At 54.8% G+C, this 25,618-nt stretch overlaps 11 protein-coding genes across 11 annotated transcripts; 6 read left to right on the top strand and 5 right to left on the bottom strand.

Moving 5' to 3' along the window:
• Nucleotides 1–22: 22 nt before the first annotated feature.
• Nucleotides 23–807, bottom strand: BKA78DRAFT_13032 (uncharacterized protein). Its single transcript, XM_066882575.1, has one exon. The coding sequence runs from the start codon at nucleotides 528–530 to the stop codon at nucleotides 129–131; it is 402 nt and encodes a 133-aa protein (XP_066749415.1). The 5' UTR covers nucleotides 531–807; the 3' UTR covers nucleotides 23–128.
• A 2,953-nt stretch (nucleotides 808–3,760) lies between these two features.
• On the top strand, nucleotides 3,761–4,267 carry BKA78DRAFT_348761 (uncharacterized protein; the record flags this gene model as incomplete). The annotated part of the gene is made up of 1 exon (XM_066890687.1): nucleotides 3,761–4,267. One exon carries the CDS (start codon nucleotides 3,761–3,763, stop codon nucleotides 4,265–4,267), a length of 507 nt encoding a protein of 168 aa, XP_066749414.1.
• Nucleotides 4,268–4,352: 85 nt separating this feature from the next.
• Nucleotides 4,353–7,662, top strand: BKA78DRAFT_339986 (uncharacterized protein). Its single transcript, XM_066890301.1, has 2 exons — nucleotides 4,353–5,634; nucleotides 5,716–7,662. Exons 1-2 carry the CDS (start codon nucleotides 4,612–4,614, stop codon nucleotides 7,171–7,173), a joined length of 2,481 nt encoding a protein of 826 aa, XP_066749413.1. The 5' UTR covers nucleotides 4,353–4,611; the 3' UTR covers nucleotides 7,174–7,662.
• A 314-nt stretch (nucleotides 7,663–7,976) lies between these two features.
• On the bottom strand, nucleotides 7,977–8,590 carry BKA78DRAFT_302638 (uncharacterized protein). Its single transcript, XM_066887457.1, has one exon. It carries the CDS (start codon nucleotides 8,426–8,428, stop codon nucleotides 8,066–8,068), a length of 363 nt encoding a protein of 120 aa, XP_066749412.1. The 5' UTR covers nucleotides 8,429–8,590; the 3' UTR covers nucleotides 7,977–8,065.
• A 1,416-nt stretch (nucleotides 8,591–10,006) lies between these two features.
• BKA78DRAFT_302636 (uncharacterized protein) lies at nucleotides 10,007–11,869 on the bottom strand. The gene is made up of 2 exons (XM_066887456.1): nucleotides 10,700–11,869; nucleotides 10,007–10,639 (listed from the first exon to the last, which is right to left on the bottom strand). Exons 1-2 carry the CDS (start codon nucleotides 11,681–11,683, stop codon nucleotides 10,484–10,486), a joined length of 1,140 nt encoding a protein of 379 aa, XP_066749411.1. The 5' UTR covers nucleotides 11,684–11,869; the 3' UTR covers nucleotides 10,007–10,483.
• Nucleotides 11,870–11,981: 112 nt separating this feature from the next.
• On the top strand, nucleotides 11,982–13,361 carry BKA78DRAFT_302635 (uncharacterized protein). The gene has a single exon (XM_066887455.1). The coding sequence runs from the start codon at nucleotides 12,069–12,071 to the stop codon at nucleotides 13,098–13,100; it is 1,032 nt and encodes a 343-aa protein (XP_066749410.1). The 5' UTR covers nucleotides 11,982–12,068; the 3' UTR covers nucleotides 13,101–13,361.
• A 951-nt stretch (nucleotides 13,362–14,312) lies between these two features.
• On the top strand, nucleotides 14,313–15,560 carry BKA78DRAFT_12855 (uncharacterized protein). The gene has a single exon (XM_066882551.1). It carries the CDS (start codon nucleotides 14,672–14,674, stop codon nucleotides 15,329–15,331), a length of 660 nt encoding a protein of 219 aa, XP_066749409.1. The 5' UTR covers nucleotides 14,313–14,671; the 3' UTR covers nucleotides 15,332–15,560.
• Nucleotides 15,561–16,639: 1,079 nt separating this feature from the next.
• On the top strand, nucleotides 16,640–17,921 carry BKA78DRAFT_12864 (uncharacterized protein). Its single transcript, XM_066882554.1, has 3 exons — nucleotides 16,640–17,031; nucleotides 17,086–17,328; nucleotides 17,383–17,921. The coding sequence occupies exons 1-3, from the start codon at nucleotides 16,829–16,831 to the stop codon at nucleotides 17,606–17,608; spliced, it is 672 nt and encodes a 223-aa protein (XP_066749408.1). The 5' UTR covers nucleotides 16,640–16,828; the 3' UTR covers nucleotides 17,609–17,921.
• A 312-nt stretch (nucleotides 17,922–18,233) lies between these two features.
• BKA78DRAFT_348757 (uncharacterized protein) lies at nucleotides 18,234–19,256 on the bottom strand (the record flags this gene model as incomplete). Its single annotated transcript, XM_066890686.1, has 1 exon — nucleotides 18,234–19,256. The coding sequence occupies one exon, from the start codon at nucleotides 19,254–19,256 to the stop codon at nucleotides 18,234–18,236; it is 1,023 nt and encodes a 340-aa protein (XP_066749407.1).
• Nucleotides 19,257–20,926: 1,670 nt separating this feature from the next.
• Nucleotides 20,927–21,922, bottom strand: BKA78DRAFT_291373 (uncharacterized protein; the record flags this gene model as incomplete). The annotated part of the gene is made up of 1 exon (XM_066885890.1): nucleotides 20,927–21,922. One exon carries the CDS (start codon nucleotides 21,920–21,922, stop codon nucleotides 20,927–20,929), a length of 996 nt encoding a protein of 331 aa, XP_066749406.1.
• A 1,397-nt stretch (nucleotides 21,923–23,319) lies between these two features.
• BKA78DRAFT_339980 (uncharacterized protein) lies at nucleotides 23,320–25,367 on the top strand (the record flags this gene model as incomplete). The annotated part of the gene is made up of 3 exons (XM_066890300.1): nucleotides 23,320–23,670; nucleotides 23,728–24,555; nucleotides 24,604–25,367. The coding sequence occupies 3 exons, from the start codon at nucleotides 23,320–23,322 to the stop codon at nucleotides 25,315–25,317; spliced, it is 1,893 nt and encodes a 630-aa protein (XP_066749405.1). The 3' UTR covers nucleotides 25,318–25,367.
• Between the last annotated feature and the right edge of the window lie 251 nt (nucleotides 25,368–25,618).

The raw sequence follows: 25,618 nt of genomic DNA, 5'->3' as shown, positions 1-25,618 counted from the left end.
ACTTGCTTAGTTAACCAGGATATCTTTTGAAACCTCAACACCAGAGATATTCGCCTAGTCAGGAAAATTGTGCAGAATGGCAAAAAGTGCAACGCAGCGCAACGCAATTAGACCTCCATGTTTGATACTCAACATGGACCAGAAGTCGCAGTATTTGCGACGCAACGCAATTGAGACTGATGTTGCGTTGCGTTGCAGACCACCCTGCTTCCATTATTGCAGGCTGGATACGAACTCCTCTGATACCAGCAGATTGGTTTACTTACCCAGTCTCTGGTGGGGCAGAGACATGGCTTCGCGAGTTTGTGTGGGATCCAAACAACGTCCTCAGATCCGTTTATACTCCAGGTCGCCCCATTCCCAGCACGCAGTCCACTAATATCAGCGACACACTCCAGACGTCTAGGCCTTTCATACTTGGCAGTTTTGTCAAGCCGGGCAACAGGAGCATCCAATACAGCCTGGCAGTCTGAGAGCAAAATTCGGACGACCGGAGACACGCAAAGACGTTGCAATCGCGTCATCGACATCAAAACCGATGTGTGCGCCAAGCATCAGCCAGCAGTGACGCCGAGTGCTGAGTTCTTGGTTCTCTTTCTCCTCCCCTTTCCCCTCTGCTTCACCCAAGCCGGAAGGAAGCCGAACTAGGGAAAGGAGAAGCGGAAGGAGAGGAAAACAGTAACTCCAAGTAACAGGACCCGAGACCCAAGACGAGCAAAGAATCTTAGCGCCAGCCGCTTGCACACCACCAAGCTCAGTACAGCGCATGATCTGACTCACCACTGAGCGCGGCATGACTGGCACTTGGCCGACCGGATCGCATCGTAGACGCCGGAAAGACTGCGCTGCTGCTTCTGCATTTGTTCAATGGATTTGCTCACCTCTGCCGTAGTGACGCAGGAGAAACGACACCCAGTCTTTGCCGTCCAACTCAACTCACCTCGTCTCGTTCCAAGCCATCTCGTCTCGGCCCCTATTCCAGATGATTCCAGCCGCGCGCGCCGCCCTCGACCACGGGCCGAGCATGGGCAAGGACGGCTCGCTCACATGCACGCGGCAGCTGCGGCGGCGGCAGCTGCAACTGCGTCGCGGCAAGCCGTTCGCTGGCGCAAGGTCACCGGGACGCATGCGAAACGCGAGCGAACAGCCCGACGCGGGAACCGTTCAGCCAGACGGTGAGGCAAGACGAGCAGACGAAACGCAGCGAAACGAAACGAGACGAAACCGAACGGAATCACACGGCTAGATTCGGCTCGTGTGTCGCGTGTCGCATGTCGCAGGTGGCAAGTCGCGAATTGGATGTTGGTCAAGAAGTCAGGCTGCGAAAAAGCGAGGACGCAAAACAAAGACCACGCGGCGGCGCGACAGGCGTCGCGTTGCGTGCTGCCAGTGGCGGCAGCAGTGGTGGTGGCGACGCCTCCACAATCTCGTCTTGGTCTCAAAAGTCCCATCTCTTTTTCCTGGCGCAAATCTCGAATCTGATGCTCGAACCGGAGCTTGGCCTGCATGCTCCAAGACGGCCGAGATGAACCCAGACAGACGGCAGAGAATTTCCAGGACAAGAGAGAACAAGACGAGACGAGCCGTTGGACGGACGGTCTGCAGGGAGGAAGGGAGGCAGCAACGACACAGTAAGAGCGAAACGAAACGGATTGAAACAGCTGACGCGACGACTCAGACAAGGAAGACCGGGATATAGGCGGTTGGCCCGTTGCTGAGGTAAGTAGATGCTGTATAGGAGACAGGAGAGCGAACTGGTAGTAGGTGGTAGGTAGTGCGTGGCGTACAATACTCTAGGGGTTTCAGGCCTAGGGGTTTGCAGTCTCGGCGGCTGTTGACGTGGTTGATTGAGTGCCAGTACAGGTATGCTTTTTTCGTCTAGGGGGGCAAACCTGTAGAATAGGAGGCGAGTTGGCTAGGATCCCTCTCCTGCTCTGACCTGTCGTCTCGAAGACTCACCTGCAATTCGATTTCGAAATTTGTGACACCAGTCTTGCATTTTCGCTGGACCGACCCGCCGTTTTCCACGTGCAGAGAAGACGCCGTTTGATGGACGATGGTCGACGGACAAACTCCTCGGCCCGTCCGCTGCAAAATCTCCAATTCTCAAACACCGGTTCAAGTACCATCGTCAGTCATCGGTTTGGTGGTTGGTGGTTGGTCGCAACGGCGCCCGCTTGTGACATCAAGCCACGAGTGCTGGGCGCGATCGTCCAATGTCGCTCGCTGTAGGTATATGCCGTCTTCCAAGACAAATGACTCTTCGATCGGTCTCTCTTCCATGATCCATGGTTGCCCTGCGTCGCCGCGCTGACCGAACCACTTGCAGCGCGTCGCGACACACCAGGAGGCAGGCCCAAAGGCCGATGCTGCCGCGCAGTCGGCAGGCGCGCGAGCGCGCCAGCAAGTTAAGCTTCATCAGGCACGTCGCAAGTCGCAACGGTTGGTTCGCCGCTACGGTCAAAAGCCACGCGAAAAGTCCAAGGCTGGAAGAATGCAGCACGCTTGCCTGCCTTAGGCGCTCAGGGCGGCGTTGAAACAAACCTTAGCAGGCACCAATGACATCAGTCAACGTCGGCGAAAGCGCTGCCTCCCAGGCGTCGCGACCACAGAGGGTCACGGGAGGCGCAAAAAAATGCGCGGGACACGCGGATCGTGGATATTTGCGATTCAGGCAGGCCGAGGGGGGCAGTGCGGCGAACATCAGGCGGGGTGATGTTGGTGACGATGACGCTGGATGCTGGGTTGTATCTTTATTGTTCGAGCAAACTGGTGAGCGATGACTATCGTGATGCCTTGCTGGCCTGGATGTTGCAATTTTGGGTCAATTTTCGAGAGGTTGGTGGAGACTGGGCCAACAGTTGGGTCGTCTTCGACAGACGTTCTAGAATGCACATGGAAGGCGGGAAAGAGCGGGGGACGAAAATGGATCGACGAGAGCATGCTTAACCGACCTCGTGTTGGCCGCTCTTACGGCGGCAGATGCTGCACCTCTGCTGTCTTGAATTCTAGCGGCATGGCAGCTCGTGTTTGATTCTGCAGTGATGGAGAAGTGCGGAGGGTGCGGCTGAGATGCGAGAGATTGCACAATCTTGAGGCCGGAGGTCCAGACGGAGCAGCGAGCGTCGTCGGCGCTTCTGGCAGGCTTCGCAGACATGAGCCTGGTTGGCCAGGCAATTTTGTCAAAAGCTGGCCATGAGATTAAGCATATCACCATTGGACTCGCACGGATTTGGAAGAGGCTGGAGCTCTGGTCGACGTGGGGACAGCATGTCGGTAGAAGACGCAGCAGCTGGCCGTCGGTGGGTGTGATTGGACAGCGGCAAGCCACAGGTGGTTATTTTGAGCAGTTGATGGGGCTACTGTACGAGCACCTTACAGCTGGTCAGGCTGCGAGCAAGTCGTCGGTCTTCAGCCCTACAGGCGGTGAAGTTGTCGTAGTTTCCCGTCTGAGATTGGCGAAAGACTATTCGCAGCAAAGTGCTGACAAAGGGGCGTTGTTTCTATTCTGTATCGCCCGGCGCAAAGGGTCTGCCTGCAGACGACCGGGGTAGGGTATAGCGGAAGGTAATAAGCGTGTTTGCCGTTTCGTAACGGCCACGGCAGGCGTTTGCGAGAGACAATGTTTCAGACGGAGCGCGACGGGTGCGACTCTTGCTCTTGTAGAGGTGTAGCGGTGAGAGAGGTTGGAGAGCGGAAAGGCGTTGGCTGTAGGGTGTCGAGGCTGTGTTGGTGATGGTGGTTTGGTGCAAGCATCATCATGGTAGAGAGAGTTTTTGTTGTCGTCGAGGGTGAGGACAAGGGTTGCGGGAGGATTGAGGCACAGGCGAGCGCCACGCCGCGTTTCAGCAAGCTCGTGGTCGTGGCCGGCGTACCCGCTCGGTTGGGACGGTGGACCGGCCAGCATTATTTCCGGAGGGAGCCTGCTGTCGCCTGCACCACAGCACTCTGCTCGTACACACTCTTCCTACACGACACAAACACGACAGCCGGCAATCCGATAGCAGAACACAATGACGACGACTACGACTTCAAGATCTTGAATATGGTGTTCCTTGTCTCCAGTCGCCTCTTCCTGTGGGCGCTCTCTCGTCCCCTCTACCTGAAACACGTCCCGCGTCGACCGGTCATGGTTCCCGGACGCCTCGACGTCACGCAGTCGGCCATGGCCAGCCCTGTTGGATTCTTTCGTGTCTGCTCGGTGCGCTCCGCCGACATGAACATGGTCGACCTTGGCTACAGGGCCTGGCCCCCCGAAGCTTGCTGAGAGTCGCGGCCCACCGTCTGCGCGGGGAGGATCCCAGGACCCCAAGGCCGGCCCCTTCATTTGCGTGAGACTGCCACTTCGACAGGGCTCTCACGCTCACAACCGTTGCTGCTGCGGCCCTATCTGACCGCTACCTTTTTGTATTGCGGCTCCCCTCTCCCTCCCCTCGTCCACGTTTTGCTCCGACCATCCAACCTGTCACGGGACTGCCAAATCCTACGCTACCTTGCTTACTTCTACTTTCGTACCCTGTTGGCTCTGGAGCCGTCCTATCCTTTCAACTTCCTTCCTACCCTTCCGTTTCCCAATTTGGCCCTCTCTGTTTCCGAACATCGTTCCTCCAGATGGCCACAAAGTCCTTATCCCGCTCCAAGTCTATGAACCTGAAGCGCTCCAAGCGCTCCGACCAAAAAGCCACCGTCCCGGACTTGTTTACGCCACGCCTGGCCGACGCGGATGTGAAGCCTCGCGGTGACGCCCGCAAAACCACCAACCCTCACAGAGACATTCCCCACCGCGCAGACAGTGGCACAGCCTCGGGCACCGAAGCTGATCCACCACGACCAAAGACGGCCAACGTCAAGCCGAATCAGGACGTTGCTCCACAGGAACCGCCGGTGCGCATCGTGGTCGACGCTGACGCTGAGAGGGATTCCGCTCCCGCTTCCACCGCAGTTGTAAAGGATTCAGCAGAGATTCTGCGCCAGGAGAACACAATGCCGATTGGAATGGCACTAGGGAGTCCATCCCACATGGCGCCAGGGGCGTGGAAGCAATTCAACCCCCCAACTCCCTCACAAACTGAGTTCACCGCTCAAGAAACTCTCGTGCCTTCTGCTCGGCCAATGACTAGTGAAGGTGGGAAGAAGAAGTCTGTGTGGAAGTCATTGTTTGGAAAGAAGGAAGTTGAAAAGACACCTCAACCTTTCTACCAACTGCAGGCCGCGCCACCGCACAAGACGACAAAACCTCCATCGCCGGAAAAGATCGTGGACAAGCACGCCGTCTCGCCTGTGGACCCACCAGTGGCAAACCAAAATAAAATGACTGAAGGACGGAAACTGAGCAAGGCACACAGGACAGAAAAGCATGGAAAGAGCAGGTCGAGGAGTAAGAGCACCGTCGACGGGAAGACGTTGGACGCCCTCCACTCCAAGGCACCTCCCCCTGGACAACAAGAAGACATTCCTCAAGCTCAGAGGGCTGCAACGAGTCCCCTGTTAAATATTGATATTCCGAACGTGGAGATGGAGCGGTATAGTGTCATGTTTGGCACCGTTTTGAAACGAGACCGATCCTCCAACCTCCTCCAGCGTCGCCAGGGCAATAAAGACGTCCTGAAGCCGCTGAATTCGGAATCGCTCAGAGTAAGCAGATTCACTAGCATGCGTCGTTCTGTATCGCTGCGTTTTCGCAGACGGGGCAAGCTCACTAACTCGGGCCGTCAGCGCGCCGACCAGAGCATCTGCCAGCAAGAACAGCTGGAGCGTCCCAAAGAAGAATCACTCCGTCCTGAAGCACCACAGCGGCGAGCAACATCACCCGGATCCCCTTCGTTCGCACCTCCGTCGGCTGGCCTTTCCCTGTTTCCCCGGAAGTCTATGCAGGATTCTCGCTCAAACTCACCCGCTCCGACCCCCAAAACGTCGGCTTCGCCACTGAGGAAACCACCACAGAGAGCTTACACGGATCCTGCGACGCCCATCAAGTTTTCCACATCGCCCAACTTAGCTCGCGACGCCAATGGCCGCAAGGGTAGCGATTCTACGGGCAAAGAACAGACAAAGTCACCCAAAAAGACGAAGACCAAGCCGGTCAAGGTTGACACGGCACCGGCGGAACCACCACCCGCTCCGAAAGAGCCTGTCCCAGAGTTGTCCCCTGATACTTCGGCGCGCGGTAGCCTTGACAGCGCGCAATCTTTCGAGACGGCCATTGTTGCCCAAGGACACCAAAGCGATTCTGGTAACGAAGGGTGTCATCATGCTGGAGGCACTGCGTGGGAAATGATCAAGCCCGCACTGAAAACGAGGACAGGGGTGCACTCTGGATCCGGAACAACTTCCATGTCTGACTCGACCCTGTCCCTCCAAAGTCAAAGCCCCCTGAGCAGCTTGTCGGGTCAAAGTATCGCGGCAGCTCAGGAGAAGGTGGCTCGGGAAAATGAGGCGAGGGCTTTGGAGCGCGAACGCATTCGCCGGATGGAAAAGGAGTTTGCGCAGCCCAAGCTCAAGCCAAAGAGGAGCTACAGTGATGCTCAAGCTCACATTGGTACAATTGATATGACCAACGGCAAGACGAGGCGTCGTCCAACCGATGCAGACAGCTCGGACGCAAGCGGCATCAGGCGCCAACCGACACTCAAGGAGCGCGCTGAGGAAGTTCAGAATGCAACTCGGGTCGCCATTGCTAGACAGGTGTCGATCAGCCGCCAGCGCGCGCAGGCCGAAACGATCCGCGCGAGCCGCGCTGAGCGAGCCGCCGAGCGGGAGCGGGCCAGAGCCAGCGATGGAGCTGAGCACGCTGCTGATCAAGAGTTGGGTTCAGCGGTTTCTGGAAACGTACCTTTGGCCTCCAACCCCGTCGCCATTGCCGACGGTATTGCGACTACCGACAATGTCCACACCGCTATTCCTCCACGCAGCCCTCTCCGCCGCAGCAAAACGACCAGCACCGTGCGCCCGCGTCTGGAGACGACAGTCCGTCCCGGCACAGCGAGCTCGCACACCGGCACTGCCATTGCCACGACGCCAACCACTGCGCCGTCGTTGACGCGCGGCGCGTCCCTCCTGGTTGTCCAGCGTAGTCCCACCGGTGAACGACTCGTGGAGCGCCGCAATCTCACTCCCGTTTTGGTTGACATTCCCAACCGCAGGAGTGCGTATGGGCAGGTCGTGGATGCGTAGAGGACAGGTTCTCCCTTCGTTCACAGATCTTTGAGCCCTTTGGCTTTGCAAGATATTTGTTTCATATGTGCTTTCTCTGTCTCTTTTGTTGTTAACGACATCCTGAGCATTTGTTGTATCATCCATCGGCTGGCTGGCGGTATCATCATCTTTTCGTTTGTTTTCCTTGCTTCAACGGCTTGAGACGGGCTCGCGGCAGCGCAGTCGCGGCAGCGCCATCGCTCGCTTCGTGTGTTTGACCATCGCGTTGTTTCCTTTGTTTTCACTGCCCCTTGGCTTGCACTGCTATTAGCTCATAGGAGATCGATACCCAGGCGGAGGTACGGTTTGGATTGGAATTTTCATTACAGCTTGGGATTCGTCGGATTGGAATTTGGATTGGACTGGCTTGGTGCGCTCGCTACCCCCATTGACATAGTTGGATACTTGGACATTGGACAATTTTTGTATTCTCACCTCCTGTTCAAAATGAGACTACCTTACTCTTCGCCCTGCGCGTCTGGACTTTTGTGATTCGATCATTGACAGCGTTCCAGACATGGGTAAATCGTATGCCGTTACCGCTCGATGCCGAGTCGACTTCGTCCCGAATCGCGCAACACAGCGTCCGCGCAATTCGCTGACGCGCCCAAGCAGCGAGGTGACGTCGCCATCGACTGGGTTTTCAACACCGTACCCCACCCACCGACCCTCTGCCGGACCCTTGCCCATCCACCTCCAAACCGGCTGGCAGCTGTGTATCAACGCCAGCCAGCGGCTGCTGAAACAACAACCTTATTGCGCGGGTTTTGATCGCCTTGCAGCGATACCGCACGAGGAAAGCTGCCCTGCCTGGAAGGATTCGAAAGCATGTCGAGGGACGAGCACGTCAAAATCATGCACCCCACCCCACTCACGACGCCACCTCAACCAAATTCATATCCTCTGTCATGCTGGGCAGCAGGGCAGCAATAGAGTGGGATGTAAGATGTCTCCGGTAAGATGAAGAACGAGGAAGCCAAAGTGGGTCACACATGCGGAAGTCGCGATAGCCGAAGCGGAGCAACAAGAGCTGTGGAGCGTGCCCACCCATGGAAGCACCCACCCCGGGCAAGCAAATCAGGAACAAGCGAGCCAGCCAGCCAGGAACAAGCGAGCGAACAAGGAATCTCGGAAGATGGACAAGGGAGAAAAGCAGGCAGGCGAGAGGAGAGGGGGAAAAAAAAAAGGCCAACCACTTTGTTGTTGGGCTGCCTACTGGACCATTCATGTTCATATCCGAAGTTGGAGGAGGGCGTGCTTACCGTACCACCGCTGTACCTGCACCCCGCTTTCTCTCGCTCGCAGCTTCTGTCCGTCGGGTGTAGAGGGGTTACTGTGCGACGTCAATGGCGCACGTTATTTAAGAAGGGGTGCCTGAATGGAGAGGGGGGGGGGGAAGGGTTGCGAGAGCGTCAGTCGGTCACACGCTGTGGAGGGCTGAGAGAGGAGAGACGGGAGTAGTCGGTCGGAAGGTTGTTTGAACCACAAGCGGCCGGCAAGCAAGCGAAGAACCAGAGCGTGCACGCGAAGCGGTCCTTGAGACTGAGGTGCTGTCTCCCGTCCGTCGGCAGTTGTTGGTCGATTATTGCTCGGTTATGCTAGGTACTTGACCACACCGCGTTGCGGCCATGTTTGCAGAACTGCTGTCAAGCGCGCTTTGCTCGCGTGAGAATTTTGGCAGCATGAATGGTGTGGATGGTCCTTGGATGCTTGCTCCGGCATTGGCATTGACAGGCGGCCCGTTTGCCCACCACCGCCGAGACGACCTAGGCTAGGTATGTATCGTGAGTCGGCCTCGCGATGTTTGCTTGCTAGATAGCTTGGAGTATTTGGCAACTTTGTGCCTGAAATAGCATCACGTTGCTGCCGTTCGCGACGATGAAAACTATGCATGGGCTCATGGCATACTCGTAAAGGCGTTGGCAATGACAGCAGGCGGGCCTTTTTTCGACCGCCTAGGTGTGTTCTAATCGACCATCGTCCATGGCCTCGTGATGTGGGAGGACTGGGACAGCTTCGTGCCTGAAATAGAATCACGTCTTCAGGCGACCAAGCAACCAATAATGGAAAGCCAAACCACCTATGTACATACTCAACACCACACTAAGTAGTCTCCCAAACCCATCCCATCCATCACCAACAAACCGCCGCCGCACCACCGCAGCAGCAGCGAGCGTCCGTGTCGTGTCTCAAACCACACAAAATACTCTGCCATCCAAACGTTCCATCTGAGACACACGCTCAATCATGCTTTCGCCGCAAAATCACGCTCGACGCAGCGTCGCCATTGGCGCAAAAAAAGTCGCCCCTATCGCCGCCGCGGTCGACGAATCCGAATTTGAGTTGGCGGCCAACTATTTCAGGGAGCTTGCTGGCGAAAGCTTTTGCTGCATTGCTATGAGTCGTGCGCGCGGGCAAGAATTTTCCAGACGCCTGCACCCACGCCCTTTTAACGCAGCGCACCTGCAGATAGCTTAAGCTTATTATCCTGGCGAGCCACTACTCGGGGTTCAGGTTTTGACGTTTTGCGTTTTCCGTTTTGGCAGGGTGAGGGAAGGTGGAGAGGATCAAATAAGCTCGAGTCGAGCTGCCAAATTTAGATTGTCGACTGCGTTCGGGTGGTCGAGAGTGTTTGACGGTTTGACGGACACTGACAGCAGACGGCCCGCGACATGACTGCGATACTTTTTTCGACAGCGGCCCTGACGACCTACTTGCGACTACGACCGTGACCACGAGTTTTGCTCCGAAGCCAATGCGACATGCCTAGGTAGATGCACATGCAAGGGACGACGCAGGGACAGCAGCACGGGCGACAGGATGACAGTTCAATTCCGAAAATGGCAACAAGCGCTCTAACGTCTAGCTAGCTGCAGCTATCTGTCTACATGTTACTGCTCGAGATGCTTACCGTGCGAAGTGCCCTGACTATCTCACTGCTTGGACACTGAATAATCAGCCAAACCAACTTACCGGGTCACTGGCTTGTAGCCGAACGAGCATGCGCCCAGGAACCAACCGCGGACAACGGCAGGGAGGTAGGGAAGGCGAGGGACAAGGAAGGAAGACAAGCAAATGTCCCGCCCGCCAAACGACTGCAAAATTGGAAATTGACGACCCCTGAGCTTTCAGGCACGCGACGACACTGCCATGGTCGTCGAACCTGGAAAGCCAGTTTGGGAGACTCGTCGAATTGAAAAGGAAATTTGATGGGAGAATTCATCCAAACGCAGCTCCGTCCGCATTGCTTGGAGGAGCTTCGGTCGGTCTTGGCTGGCTCTGCTCTGCTCTAATCGAGCTGCGCCGAACGAAGCTCTCGGAGTGTTGCCGCCGAGGACAAAATCTCCTGCAGCAGCTTGGAATAGTCCCATCCCAGACCGCTGGCGGCGAGTGCGCACAGACTGGCTTGGTCTTCGCGGCCAGGACGACCTGGTCCAGTCATGTTCTAGAAGATGTAGTGATTAGCGGGGAGATATCGCAAGAGCGCAACGTGCAAAGGACCAACCGGCTTCATGTTGATGTCGAACAGGGCAAAGGGACTGCCGGGCTTGTCGCTGAACCGGCGAATATCGATCCTGATCGGCGCCGTGGTCTTGAGTAGCGCAGCGACGCCGGCGCATTCGAGAGACGCCTGCTTGCAGGCTGGATCCGCCGCCTCTTCCTCTGCGGTCAGTGTGCGTGAGTTAGCCGTCACCGCCACATCGCCGCTGTACGGCGCGATGCCGCCAACGTGGTTAAACCTGGTCACAATAGGCATGGCCCAGTGGCTCTGCCGCTCTGCCGACGGCGGCATCACTGTGATGGTGGCTTCTTGGCCCGTGAGGTACTCCTCCAATATCACGGATGGAGACTCCTTCCACAATCCTTCGACGTGGCTTTGCAACTCGTCCAAGGAGGAGCACAACTTCACGCCATGGCTGCCCCGTCCGCGAACAGGCTTTGCAATGACTGGTCGACCGCTCAGCTTTGCCTTTTCTAGCACAGCCGCGAGATCGTCGCCCACGTTTGCTAGGCAGGACACTGGAATGGTGAAGCCTCCCTGCTCTTTCAGGATGCGATTCACCAACGCCTTGTCGTCGTACGTCTCTGCCAATAGGGGCGGTTGTCCCACGACACGCACGTCATCTTGGTGCGCGTCCAGGGCCGCAGACGTCTGCAGCGGGTGTTCCTTGAAGAGCACCGTGTTTGCCCACAGATGCGTCGCGCCGGCACGCACTGCCTCCAAGATTCCCGCCTCATTATCCGCGAACGACCAGTCCTCGTCTCTGGCCAGATCGGGCTGCGCTGCGGGAGTGACCACAGCGAATCTGCTGGAGCGAGAGACGGTGTAGGCAATGTCGGCGCATGAGTCACGATAGCCGTTGGGCTTCTTGGGCTTGCGCACGCCATTGAGGACAGGCGGGTCGAGGGCTTGGTAAAGCAAAGCGAGGCGGGGCTTCATTTGGCTGGAGAAGAGACGAAGTGAGCTGGCGGATGTGGGGTAGCGCATCGCGTTGCGGTGGTGGATGGCAGGGTTGGCGCTCTATGTCTGGCCTTCCTGAGAAGATCTGGTATGGAGTTCATTGATGAGCCGGGCGTGAACCAAAGAGATGGAATTTCTTTACCTGTCGGACGGCCGCGCTTCGACTTTGATGTTAATGTCATGGTGTAGTGCCGCGTGCAGGAGAGATGTATGTCATCGTCTCGGTTGCCCGATTCGCGATGCGGACTTTAGGTACGGGAAGACCCCTCGGAGATAGATCTACCGAGTATATTCCAAGCGCCGCCAAACACCAAACAACGTTGAATCGGACATCAATTCATTGACCTTTGTATCATCTTCATCCACCTGAACCTCGCCGTTTTATCCAAGTACCTAGATACCAGCTACATCAATGAGCTCCAGGTTTCCAACCATCACCCGCGCCCTGTCACCACGCGACCTAGGACATTGCGAGTCCCTGGTTGACAAGTGCCCTCTTGACAATGGACGACACAATTGCAACACCTCCGTGGAAGATCCTCATCTGGGCGACCTCGAACAGCTTCCCCTCGAGGTCATACAATCCATTCTCGCAAAGTCCGACATCCGCACTCTTACAGACTTTCGACGAGTCAACAGGCGCGCCATGCAGGTGGTCGACAACATCCCTGAGTACAAGGCAATCATCAAGCATGCCGCTTCTGTTCTTCGCACAATACTCTGCGTTGAAGCTGCGCCATTCATCACTTGTGAAGACCTTCATCGCGAACTTTGTCAAAAAGAATGCAGATCGTGTGGGCAAGTTGGAGGCTATATACAACTCCTGACCTTTGAGAAAATCTGTGCGGTCTGCATCTCTGGACCTCGTTTTGGAGGCGGTTTCCATCATTGTACAAAATATCTCCCCTCGCCAGTTACGACGACTCAGGTTGCAACTTGGACTCAGACGATGGGAAAGCTTCCATACATACGGAGTGTATCAGCCCGAGGCACCAAAGCCAATGGAAAGATCTTGGTGAATTACGCTGATGCGTCACTTGCTTTTGGTGAAGATGAACACTGGAAAGTTGTCCAGAGAAAACAGGTCGACGAAGGCACAAACGATATGCGACGACAACAAGCAAGAGGCACGCACTGGGCACAACGCTTGATTTGGGAAAGGATGGCCCGGTTGCAGTGGTTGCAGCTCGGGTGCCGTTTGCGAGCAGTGGTTCGCGCACCAATTATCAAACCTGGTGCTACGGGAGCAGAATGGACATTTCTGTGTCTTGGATGCAAACCTAACACTCGCCTTCTCCATTCCAGGCCTCCATTCAAATTTGCAGAGTTCGTAGAGGATACTTTTGCTGGACATCTTGAGGAGCACGGGGAAGTGTGCATCAAGTCCAGGGGTCCGCTTGAAAGACCCTCTTATTTTCACGCCAAACACGCCAAGGGCCGATAGAGCTTGAATGAAGTTGCGTAGCAAAATACTCCACGTCGTAGAAAGAGCACAGATTGGGAGCCTTCCAGCCAACGGGACATCGGAATATGCAGAGCAAGCTTGGCTCTACGTCGCGACCATCGAGCAAGACTTAATGGGAAACCAATGTAGCGACGTCCTCCATGCTACAATTTTGGCCGTCCTCGTCGTACTTTGGCAAAGATTAGCTTCGGTTCAAATGCATCACAATCAAGGCCCTTCATTCTATTTGAGCCCTAGGTGAAAATCACTTAATCAAAATGACCGCAAAACTTTTCGAAAGGCGAAGTCTCAACTCAAATGTTGAGCGGAGAGAATCACTCTAGATACATTGTTTCCACGACGACTCCCTTGCGGTAGAATCGACACGGGATTCCAGAGCTTTCAGCGACTTGCAGGCCGACTCAAGGGTAAGCTCCTCTTTGGAAGACTGCACACTAGATACCTCTAATAATCTGTGGCATTAAGGGAGGGCATGGGGAAGATGGGGTTACTGACAGGCCGTCAGAGATGAAAATAATCGCGAAACTCTCTACTCACGACGCCATTGTAATCAAGATGGAAGAGTGGAGCTGGCTTCCTACTGAACTGATTATTCCTCATGCATTACGAGATTGTAGATGATGAGTGTGTTCCTGCGATGAAGTTCATGACGTTCTGACCTCAACTCCAGTTGCCCAATCGCGACACAAGGAACCCCGCACAAGTGTAGGGGCCACAAGCGGACTGAATACTGCGAAACGACTGCCCTGGTCGTTCCAACTTGTATGCGATGAAAAGTGTAGCTTGGAACGACTCAAAAGTGAAACATGGACACATCGCACCACCAAACTCATCTCACAGTCGACACAGTCGATGTCATCGGTCGAACCAGCGATACACGGGGAGGCGCGTGATGGAGCGGAGTGAGAGTGCCGAGAATATCAGAGCCTTAACAGTTCTTCCAGACCCTGCAAGCCATGCTGACTGCAGCTTACTACTAGGTAATCGCAGCGATCACCTTCCTTATTGTCTGCTGATATTAGCGAAATTTGGACACGTTGGTGAAGGATTCTTTCCAATCGGGGTCGTACAGCTTCAGCCACCTTGTAGGTCCACTGTTCGATAGCTATACACCATCTTTCCGCGCAAACCCATTGTTGGATGCTCGGCACTGTCAGAGCGCCGAGTACATTTGCTCGGCGAGTTGACTTGAAATGCACTCTCTGCGGCGAGACCGCGCCTCAATCGCGGCCCCCACCTGCAACGGCAGCTCTTCTACATGGTAGGAAGCAGCATCGCCACAGAATTCAATGACTTTGCTGATAGCATCCCGAGAAAAGCTTGTGTGAAAGTACACCTGGTCAACCCGCCCCTCGTGTTGGTGTGATTTTAGCAGTGCAAGATGGCCTCAGTCAAACAATAAGTTAGTCAGCCTGTCTCTCACCTGGCCGCATCCTCCATATCTCTCTACTTTCGTATTCATACCTTTACCAACGCCATCCTCCGGCTGACACTCTCTCCCCCGCTTTCGACGTCACTTGCGCTATTCTCAGAATGATTCTATATTCCTAATGTCTTTGAAAACTTTGTTCGCCCGCGACGACTTTGGATTCGCCTGTCCGGACGGAGGTGAATGGTATTCTTGTGGGAACGGCACTCGCTTCGTTGGGTGTTGTACCAAAGATCCTTGCAACGATGTCGGTTGTGGCGATGGGACTTTGAAGAAGGCGACCTTTGACACCTCGAGATACGGCGAATTCGCAGACGCTGAGTGCAGTTCTGGAGAGTTCTATACCTGTACAGGCACAACACCAGCTTTCTGGGGCTGCTGCAAGACAAAGGCCTGCAACGGCACTGGATGTCCTCAGGATCAACTCGCGGCGGCATACCTGGGAAGCAACGCTGCAGAAGTAAGCGCATACTCGCCCACCGGAGGACCCTCTACCACATCCACATCGACACCTTCAGCTTCAACTTCGGCGAGCTCCTCGGACGACAACCATGGCACTGGAACCATCATCGGCGCGGCTGTTGGCGGCGCAATAGCAGGCGCCCTCATACTCGGAACACTCATCTTCTTCTGTCTACGACATCGACGTTCCAAGATGCGAGCGAAGCAAGCCGAGGACGAGCCTCCCTCTGAGGACATTGCAGCGGTCAAGCCTGAGCTTTCAGCAAGTGATTCTGTCCGAGTCAAAAAAGGTTTGAGACACCGCAAACAAAATCCATGACTTTGACTAAGGCGATTTCCACAGGAGCAGTCTTCCCACCACGATACTCTTCGATCGTAAACGCATCCGAGGCTTTCGAACTCGAAGACACCGGAGTCCGCACATCTGAGCTCCAAGGCGACGACGCATCGCACATCCGGCCCGAGTTGGAGGGCAGTGACGTCGGCGACACCATGTCTGAGCTGGACGGGAGCTCCGCACCCTCATCACCACGTGGCTTGCGCCGCTCCGCCATGGTGGCTGCAGCCAGAGTCAAGAAACTGACACCAGACGGGCGGCATCATGGGGGCGACGACAAGTCGGAATTAACCGTGTCAGCCCACGGCAGTCCAAAGTCGTCGCCCTCGCCGCGCAGCGTCTCGTTCCCGCGGGACAGCGACAGCGCCGTCAGCAGCGAAGCCTCGTCTCCTATGACGCCGAGATTCGCTCCGCATGCGTCGAGTCCGAAGCATCCTCCCATCATTGAAGAGGAGACGAGAGAGGATGACAGGTGAGATGTGTTGTTTGGTGTGGTTGCTTTGCTCTTTTTGGATTACCCGCGCGTTTCTTGACGCAAATCTTTGTCTGTTTGAAAAGCCGCTCGGGTATTGTACCGCATCTGTCATGAAAATTCTGATTGGTCATTCTCCCCAGCGGCATCTTTTGTACATAGCCACAAGATTGTAATCCTTCGACGGAAGTCGGAGATAATAGAATGCCGTTCGCTCCTTCTGCTTTCATCAGCCCAGAGTTCGCAATCGCATCAAAAGCATCCATGGAGTTCAACGACTCGACAGATGGAATCCAGCTGGGACCCCGCACAAAAGCCGGCGAGGCTGAGAAGTTCTGCAGGCTAAAGACCCTTCCTCAGCTGCAGCTTACTGAACGCCAAACGCTAACGTGATTTCGGCAATGCTGGGGCGCGGCACCCTACACCACCCATGCCAAGGCTATGAATATTGATCAGCTATAGCCTACACGGGGCATTGGCAGACTTGGGTGATCGTATCAAAGGTATGCGACCAATGTGTACGTACTTGGCGCGGCAGTGGGTCGCCACCGCGAACTGTGTGCGCGGGAAACGTTGCCTGCATTATCTCATTGCAGGGTACGGAGGACGTGGCAAGGCTGGGTGCCATGTCGCCTCAGCCCGCTGCGACGAGTGACAGAGATGCCTGAAACACATATTTCAGACGCAACTCTGAACAAACCACACGGGCTTCCTGTCAGATGGAAAATCATGATACGTCCAAAGATGCCCAAGAAAGAAGCAAATTTCAAAGGCTGAGGTGTTCGTAAGCCAGAGACAAGGGTCTAAGCCAAACGGACTCACAATTGGGAGTGTCTTACTCGTGGCCTACATGGCTTTGTTGACTGCATCTGAAGATGTAACGTGAGAAGAAATGTCATTTGCAAAGACAGAGCCTCACGGCGGCCACCCGCTCAAAAGGCTGAAGAGCCGCAGGCCGCTTCTGCGGCCGCTCTGTCTTGTTTCTCGCGTCCAGAACAGTCTCAAAAATGCTTCTTCCTCTGGTATTTTGCGCATTTCAATTGTTGCAGCTCTTCCATTTCGGCAGAGCAGCAAACACCACTCTGTCCTGGAATGCATCAACCACAGCCTCCAGTCCATATCCGGTTGACACTGTGAACGCAACATGCGGAAAGTCTGTGGGATTTATGTGCAAAGCGGACGGAGTTTCGCCGTGTTGCAGCCAATTTGGGTAGGGAAGGAATTTCATCGTTTGGTACTCTGCTAATGCGAGACTAAACACCAGACAATGCGGAGGAACATCCGATTTTTGCGGCTCGGGATGCCAAAGTGATTTCGGCAGCTGCAAAGTTCCAAACGCTACCCTGGGCAATCCAGCCTGTAGCTGGGCGGATGAGGGCTCGAGTCCTCGCTGCGACGGCCGCTGTGGAAGCCAATTCAACAACTCCATCTGCAACTCAGACGCTGGTCCAAACGATTTCGCTCGATACGGTGTATACCAGTACGGCAAGTGCTGTAGCTCTTCCGGGTAAGTGGGCTCCAGGCGCACATTTGTCGATCGTTGCCTCATTGCATCCTTCAGATTCTGCGGGAGCACATCTCTCCATTGCGAGAGGGACAAGGGCTGCCAAAGCGGTTGTAACGGCGATAATGCGTCTGCCTCTTCTTCCGGCGCGACTGTCACAGTGACGGCATCCGGATCACAAGCTACGTCAACTTCTGGAGCAGTGGCGATGCTGACGATAGCGGGTTCCGGGGTTGGATATATGACGCTGATACTATCCCTCTTTGGCTTGTTCGTCCTCTAGTCTTAATCCGGGTTTGAACGGGGATGCGTAAGCAAAAATTGCAACTGCATAATGGCTAGATAGAGAGGCTGTATAGATGCTGCATTCCAAGAGATTCGATACGGGTTCAGGTCCAGGTCTAATCCATGAAGACAATTCCAAGGGCGTTCGAACTCGACGTGAGCTGTACAGGTCGATTGAGCGTTCCGCCACCGCTCCAGCTCAGCTTCAATCTTTGCCGACAATTGAGCTCGTTCAGATAACGTCAGATTTGAACGATCCCTGCTGCAGCAAGTGATGCGTATGGAGCATGGGGCGGTCGAGGCCGCGGCAGCTGAGCCCATGAGATTCAATCGCATTCCTTGCAAAGGACGGCAACATCACAAGATGTGTGCCGCTGAGCTGTCTGGGCAGTGTCGCCTTCAAACAGCCACCGGCAAAGGCTGAGATGATTTCTCGCATGATCTCTGCTCTCTGCAAAAGGCACGATCCGGAGGGAGAGCTGCTTCTCATGGGCCCGTTCGGACGACCCCGAGGGCTGTGGTCTGGATTTGCGACAGACTTAAGCCACGCCAGAAAACGCGGCGGAAAAGGCCCAGTAAGGCGAGGCGTGACAAGGGGGAGGAGGCCGAAGATGCCATGACCTTTACTCCTCGAAATCAATTTCCAGAGTAGCTGTCCGAACAGCGTGCTTGACACTGTTCTTGATGTTCTCTTCCACGTCCCTCAGCTCTTCCCTCACAAAGTCTTCCATTTCCATCTTGACACCAATGAATTGGTCTTCGAATTCGTGTCTAGTGTCTGCATCGATTTCGTCTCGAAGCTCCTCCAACTCTCTTGCGACGTGATCGTCACATGCTTCGGCGGACTCCTGAACAGCCTGGCGGACAGCATCGGCAAGTTGGGCCGGCAATGATCCTTGGATTTGGCACACAGCGCCTCTGAGGGCGGCAATGCTGCGCTCGGCCATCTCTACTCGATCCTCAATTCCGTCTGCAACCGTGCTGACAGTATCTTCGGTCGCCTGGGTTGAATTCTGATCTTGCAAGTCCCGTGGCGCTTCTGTCTGAGTAGCAGCATCGGCTGTGCTGATGCGACGAGCATGCAACTCCTTTTGCAAAGCAGCAACCTGTTCAACCAGCAAGGCGACCTGGGTTGCCTGGTCTGCTAGAGCAAGCTGCCATGGCTCTTTTGCCTCAGTGCCTTGCGATGCCGACTTTTGGGAGTGCTCTGCAGATCCCACTTCACGTGGTTTCTTTGCGGAGAGATGCCCGTCCTGATGTGGCCCAGGAGAAGCAGCTTCGCGTTTCCGCCGCCGCGAAGCCTGTGGCTTGAGCAATGCGGCCTCAGCATAGGAGGGCAGATTTTCCTCCGGACCTTCAGGGGAGTCTAATGCAGAGAGGTCTTTCAAATCATGTAATGGGCGACCTCCCCCACCGGCATACAGTGTGTCGATGATCCGCCGGTCGAATTTCAGGAGACCTTGGAGCAGACTACTTCGCATGTGTTCAAATCGCGTCGCATTGAAGGCTGAAGACGGCAGGTAGACGATGATGTTGGTGGCCTGGCCGAGCGAGAAGAGATGTTCTAAGATTTTCCGTGATGCTGGCGTCTTCGGAGAGGTGGGGTCTTTTGGACCGACGACGAAGCCCGGAGAGTGGAGAGTCATCCTCAACCCTACAATATCTCCCGAGGTTGAACACTTGTCACCACGCACAAAAGCGCTCACAACATGCTCAGGTACAAATCCATTCAATGCTTCCAGATCCAAAAAGTGTCTTGGCTCGAGTAAATGGTATAAAGGAGCTTTTTTGTCAGAGCTCTTCAATTTCACAGCTACGCGCAGCCTGCAATACATGCAGAGCGACTTTTCATCGAAGCTGAGGTCGAGGAAGGCTGGAGATGGCGACTCATCACCAAGGAATCTCTGCTCTCCATTCCCCAATGTCCATTGAGCTACAGCTGGCGCGTTCGATACGAGAGAAACATCATTCGAAGGGGCGGTGGACATTGCGCACAGTGAAAGTGCCAGAACTATGGACGATGCCAAGGGAATGGATCAGACTGGATGGCTCTGCGAAAGAATCAGTATAAAGTTCAAAAACGACACGATGGTGGGTACCCCTGCGCGTTTCGGCGCAGGATCCCTCCCGCCCAGGCTTTGCGAATGTTGGATTCCGAGCAGCCTTGACTCTGCGCAGTTGAACAACTCTTTGCCGAACCGCAAGAAGCGTCATCCAGGATTTGGAGTCAACGACCGGTGACCGGATGGCCCCTACAGACCCCAGAAACTTTTGGATCAGACTTTTCGGACTGCGCCTCAAGGTATCTGGAAGATGGCCTGCTCGCAGACTCTGATGCCCAGACTCAAACTCCAGCAGACAAGCACGACAGTCCACGCGCTAACGCGAACGTCTCAAGAATTGCTCTGCGACATTCCGCAACCTACCCCATCCACCCAACCGAGCATTGTAGAGTAGCCCTGACTCGTATCGTCGAAGAAGAGGGGTCGCCGTGGGTAATTACATTTGAGATGTACGAGATGGAAGAGCGGCTGCGAGAGTGGAGGACGATGTCAATGGGACACCGGTGAGCGGGATGCAGGAGTCAGGCCTTGTTCGATCGGCGACATGGACTATGCCATCAGTCTGGGCACACAGGAAGGGACTCAACGAGATCACAAGCGCGACGGTTGATGCATAGATACGTGGTAGAGGTCGAGATGGATGACTGCGTGGAGATGGATGTCGTGGTGGCTGGAACGTAAAGAGGCGAGGTTGGGATCATGGTGCCAAGCCAACTGGCGGAGCGGAGCGGAGCGGGGCTAGCCGCCGACGCTGCCCTGCGACGCGACGCGACCGATCACGACCAAAACCACGCCAACAAACGATGAAAATGAAGCCGAGATTCATCTCGAGAATTTCAGCATCTGGAATCACGCGATATCTGAGCTTTGACACGTCCACTCGTTGAGTGCGCCTCGCCATAAGTTTCGCTCGCCACTAATAGCACAGTTTGGCATGTCGCAGGACAGTCAGTCGCCATGAATTTTTGCGCCAGAATACAGCGGATTGCGGTCAACGGCCGCATTGAGCTCGCCTTCATTTCAATTGGGCTATCAGCTACCATAGTATCGCACCAAACCACCTCTCCGATCGGGTTATGAACATCAGGAAGCGGGCTGCCCTTGTGTCCAAACGGTAACCTCCCGAAGACTCCAGAAAAAGAACCAATGAAAAAAGGTTTGGCATGCAGAGCATTGAAAGGTTGGGCAAAGGAGAGTGAGAAGGATTACAAAGCCACTTTTGACGTCTGTCCCTGGAGTGTTTCCAACATCCTTTACTCGTAAGCATCGATCGCCTCACCCAAGGTTCCATCGATGGAAGCTTTCTGGCCCTTGGCGCACTCGGAGCGCGCTGGAATCAAGTCGATGAGGGTAAAGGCGAGCTGATCAACGACACCTTCCACGCCCCGCAAGACGGCTGCAATTGTTGCTCCGATGCCGGGAAACTGGCGAGCCTCGAGCGCGGACCATTCTCTATCTGTGCCTGAAAGCGCTGCAGCATCAATGTCGGCAAAAGGGCTATTCTCCAGCAAGCCGGACCGACCGATGATGATGTTCAAAAGGGCCTGGTGGACGCGCACAAAGCCAGTCAACGCAACGACGATTGCATCCGTGTCGCAGCCTGGCGGGAAAGGATTGAGAACCGCAATTCTTGGTACAGAGATAGTCAAGGTAGTGGTGACGCTTCGCAATCCACTCAAGAGATCTGTGAGCGCCGTTGCTGGGGCTCGGACTTGGAGAGCACCGTGCTCAGTCTGTTTGACCTCTGCACCAACGTCATTCGAGAAGAGCTGCTTGGCCGACGACTGGAGGTTTTCGGAGATCAGAGTGACCTTGTTGATGGCCTCGATGACAGATTCGGCAGCTTTGCCGACGCCTGCAGCGCAACCTTTGAGTGGACAGGCAGAAGTCGCAGCTGAACCAGAGCTGGTCGTTGTTCCAGTTGCCGGGATGTCGAAAGGCTGGCAAGAGCCCTCAAGTGGAGTGGCAATGACGATCTGGGTCGCATTCAAGGAAGTGTTGACAATGGTAGTCGTAGCAGCAGAGGCCTGAGGGGGGAGGGCGATTGTTTGTGTACCGGGCACAAAGTTGCCCTCACCAGGAGCTCCGACTACGACAAATGCTGAGACGGTTCCGCCACAAGCTGGGACGGTGCTGGTGTATGCCGATGCTTCCGATGGCAAAGGTACCGTCAAGGTGGCCAACGAAGGCTTGAAGGCGCGAGAAAAGGCGCCGACGAAGAATGGGAAAGCAGCAATGACGGTCTTCATTGTGAAAGAATGGGTAGATCTTGAAGTGTCTGAGGAAACTGGCTGATGATCTTAAACAGGGAGGAGAAAGCTTCGTCTTTTATAGGCCTCCATTCGGACCTCAGAAGCCATGATCATCAAGACCATTTGAGACACATCGATCCAAGCCGTTGCAATATGAGCTACTCGATATTCATTGCGGCCTTGACAGGAGTGGGGACTGGTTGAAACAGACCAAACGCAAGACCGTCGGTGTTGTAGGACAACAAGATGGCACAGCGGGGCAATCTTGTCACCTCCGCGGTCGACTCATCGTGGTGTAAGGCAATGGTCTAGTCTCGTCACCTGATTGCGGTTCTCCTCTACAGGGTGGCGGGCTCGTCGTGCCAATTTCAACGGTTAGTACTGCAGCACGGGACGGCCCGGTTGCCGTCGCCCCTGTGCAAGATTGGCACAACGTCAGCAATCGCCAATCAATTCACGAAAGTCTCCCTTCCATTCTTACGGGTTCCTTATTCGACAAATCTTTTCCTTGAATAGGTGCTTCCCCGCAAGGTAACTCAATTCAATTCGCAAAGCGTCAGACCATTCGCCTTTCATCCGTAACATATATTTATTTTGCTGGGAGCCGCGGAACACTACAGTAAATACTCGCACACTGTCCTCCCCTGCTAGAACCGGGCCGTAGTGTAGCCCCCGGGCAGGAACAGGCACCGAGTCAACGGAAGCACGAAGAAAATATCTCGGCCAGTGCGAGAATAAGGGTCCGACCTGGACGGCATTCCCGACTCTGATCAATGATCCAACGGTCCACTGCATATAGGAACTAGCCATCCAAGGCATAACGACGCGGGGATTGGAAAGGTACGAGAGGAGATCGGCCACGGCAATACAGCCAAACAAGCGCTCGGCCAGCATCTGCGGTGTTCGCGATGGAAAGCAGCATTGGGTTGGTACTGCACTTTCCGAGTCATTGGAGAGGGCTGGCACGACCCCTTGGCCGCTTGGGTACTGAGGCCTGATCGCAAGAATTGTGGCACTTACAAACCACCGTCAGGGGTCAGAGCACTCTACGTTACCACTGCAAAGGACTTGCGCCACTTCTTGGCTCCGTGTCTGCAGGGCCTGACTGCTCCCTATTCGCGCACAATTGAACATGGGAACTCTCTACTCCCCCTTGGACATGTAGCACGACTTTGCCTCCCAAGCTAAGCACGCTCAGCGGGCGATTCCTTGGATTTTACGTCCCAAATTGGTAGGTGACCAGGTCAGAATTACCCCTTGTCTGCAGTCATGACGTTTATATCGGGCATTTGCACTTATAATCGACTTTCATACTTCGTAGTGGTGACAACATCATTCCAAATTCCGAAGCAGGAAGAACAACGGTATCACGAAAGGCGCCACTCCACAGAAACATGCTCAACTCATCAACTTTGAGCAGACGGACATGGTCAACATTGCCTCTCCACGTTCATGAGCCTGTCCATTACCAAAGAAGACATTGCACTACCAACGAAACTCGGGCAGAATCCACTGTCAGGAGCATTGCCGTGCTCGGGGGCGGAATCACAGGGCTGGCGACTGCCTTGTTCGCCAACCAAAAGTTTCCAGGGGCCAAAATTTCCCTTTTTGAAGCCTCTGACCGAGTCGGTGGCGTCATTGAGTCTTTGAAGATCAATGCTAGCGGAGGCAGAGAAATCATCTGCGAGACTGGGCCTCGCACCCTTCGTGCAAACACGCCCCGAGCAATTGTCACTATCGACCTGGTATGGCACCTTTCTTCTACAGGGTGTTGGAGATAGCTCTACAACGTTGCTGACTAGGGACCAAAACCACAGATCAACTCCCTTCGCAAGCATCTTCCGCTTTCGAGTCTCCTTTTTACTCCACGGACGTCTCCAACAGCATGCTCGCGCTACATCTTTCATCCCCCTTCTCCGGTCCCCCTACCACCGGCCGATATGATGTACTCAATATCGGAGCAGCCTGTCTTCCATCCCCAGACAGTCGCCACCATGGTCCAGTCTGCTCATTCCATTCTTACGCACCCCTTTTTTCACGGTGTGTTGTCAGGCATTTGGCGCGACACTTTTCTGGCTCGACGGCCGCCGCATGTCGCAGAAGCTGGCGATGAAAGCATTCGCTCCTTCACTTCACGGCGATTCGGCCAAAGCGTTGCAGATAACGTCATTTCACCCTTGATCGCTCATGGCCTGCACGCAGGAGATGCGGAAAGACTAAGCGCTAGAACACTGTTACCTGGCATGTGGGATGCAGAGACCAAAGCAGAAGAACGAGGAAACTGTGGGGGCGTCGTCGGGCAGATTCTGGTTGACGCTTTGTCCCGACCATGGGCGACTGGCACGAACGCTGGAAATCAGAACAATTCGTCGCGAGATCGAAGCGCTGCTACGCACGACTCGACCAGGAGAGAAAACGAGCTTCTCGAAAGCCTGCGCAGAGGTCCAGCGGGCGCTCTAGAGAAACTGCTTTTCAAAGATGTTGCCTGGTTCAGTTTTCGCCGTGGTGTCGCAGAGCTACTGGCTGCGTTGGAGGCAATGCTGAAGGAGAATCCCCGAAGCATTTCGATTGAGAAGAACGCCAGAATCAAAACAGTTTCGCGGGCTCATGACGGTAGTATGGCGATCACAGTATGTTCAAAGCTCTGCAGCCATACGACTGACTGAAGCATGTCACAGATTCAATCGTCTTCCACTGTCCAAACCCGAAATTTCACGCACGTTATCGCAGCCACGTCCCTGAATTCTCTTCTATCAATCGCTGCCAGTCCAGAGCCAGCCCTGAGAGATAAGAATACATTTCAAGAAACATCATCGGTCATGATTGTCACGGTGTTCTACGCCCGACCGTTCGCAAACCACCCCTACCGTGGATTTGGCTACCTAATACCGCCGAATGTTGCTCACTGTTGGAACCCAGAGCAAGCGCTTGCTGTCGTTTTCGACTCTGACGCGATTGATGGCCAAGATGAGGGACCACGTGGAACGAAGATTAGTGTCATTCTCGGTGGACACTACTGGTTTTCCCTGTCGCAACATCTCCGAGCCAAAAACCGAGCGGGGAGCTATCCAAGCCAAGATGCCGCCGTATCAATGGCGAAGCGGCTACTCGCACGTCACATAGGCCTCGTGGAGGAACCGATGCTTGCAATTGCGACACTACAACAGGATGCTTTGCCTCAGTACACCGTTGGCCACCATGCGCGTATGGCGCAAATCCACGACTGGTTACTGGACAAGTATTCGGGACGAGTCCGTGTCGCGGGAAATTCCTATGGTGGAATTGGGATCCACGACTGTATTTTCTCTGCTCGAAGTGTTGTCGAAAGATTGGCAATGGAAAATGAGACTGGGCTCGAAAGATTGGTGGATGGAGAGATGCAAAGAGAGTAAGATCGCTTCGTGCTTGATCGAGGGCGAAACGCCCTGTTGGTCGAGTGGCTTCACTAAGTTTTACAATCGACGAAATCTTTACTTTGCCATGACCAAAAGTACCGGATCATTTTCGCGGATTCATCGCCCAAACTTTTTCGATACAGAACTTTTCTTTAAGTTCGACTCTATCTTCTCGTACATAGACCCGTCGTTCTCATGCAAAGATTGACCACCAAGGCATGTCATTCAAGATCGACAAAGCTTGACGTGGCCGTGCATCCAACGCTTGTCAACGCCCCACAGCTGCCCATGCACAAGC

Source organism: Phyllosticta capitalensis (assembly GCF_038381095.1).
Source record: "Phyllosticta capitalensis strain CBS 128856 chromosome Unknown BKA78scaffold_1, whole genome shotgun sequence".
Taxonomy (NCBI): domain Eukaryota; kingdom Fungi; phylum Ascomycota; class Dothideomycetes; order Botryosphaeriales; family Phyllostictaceae; genus Phyllosticta; species Phyllosticta capitalensis.
This window is presented reverse-complemented; position numbering and strand designations above follow the sequence as displayed.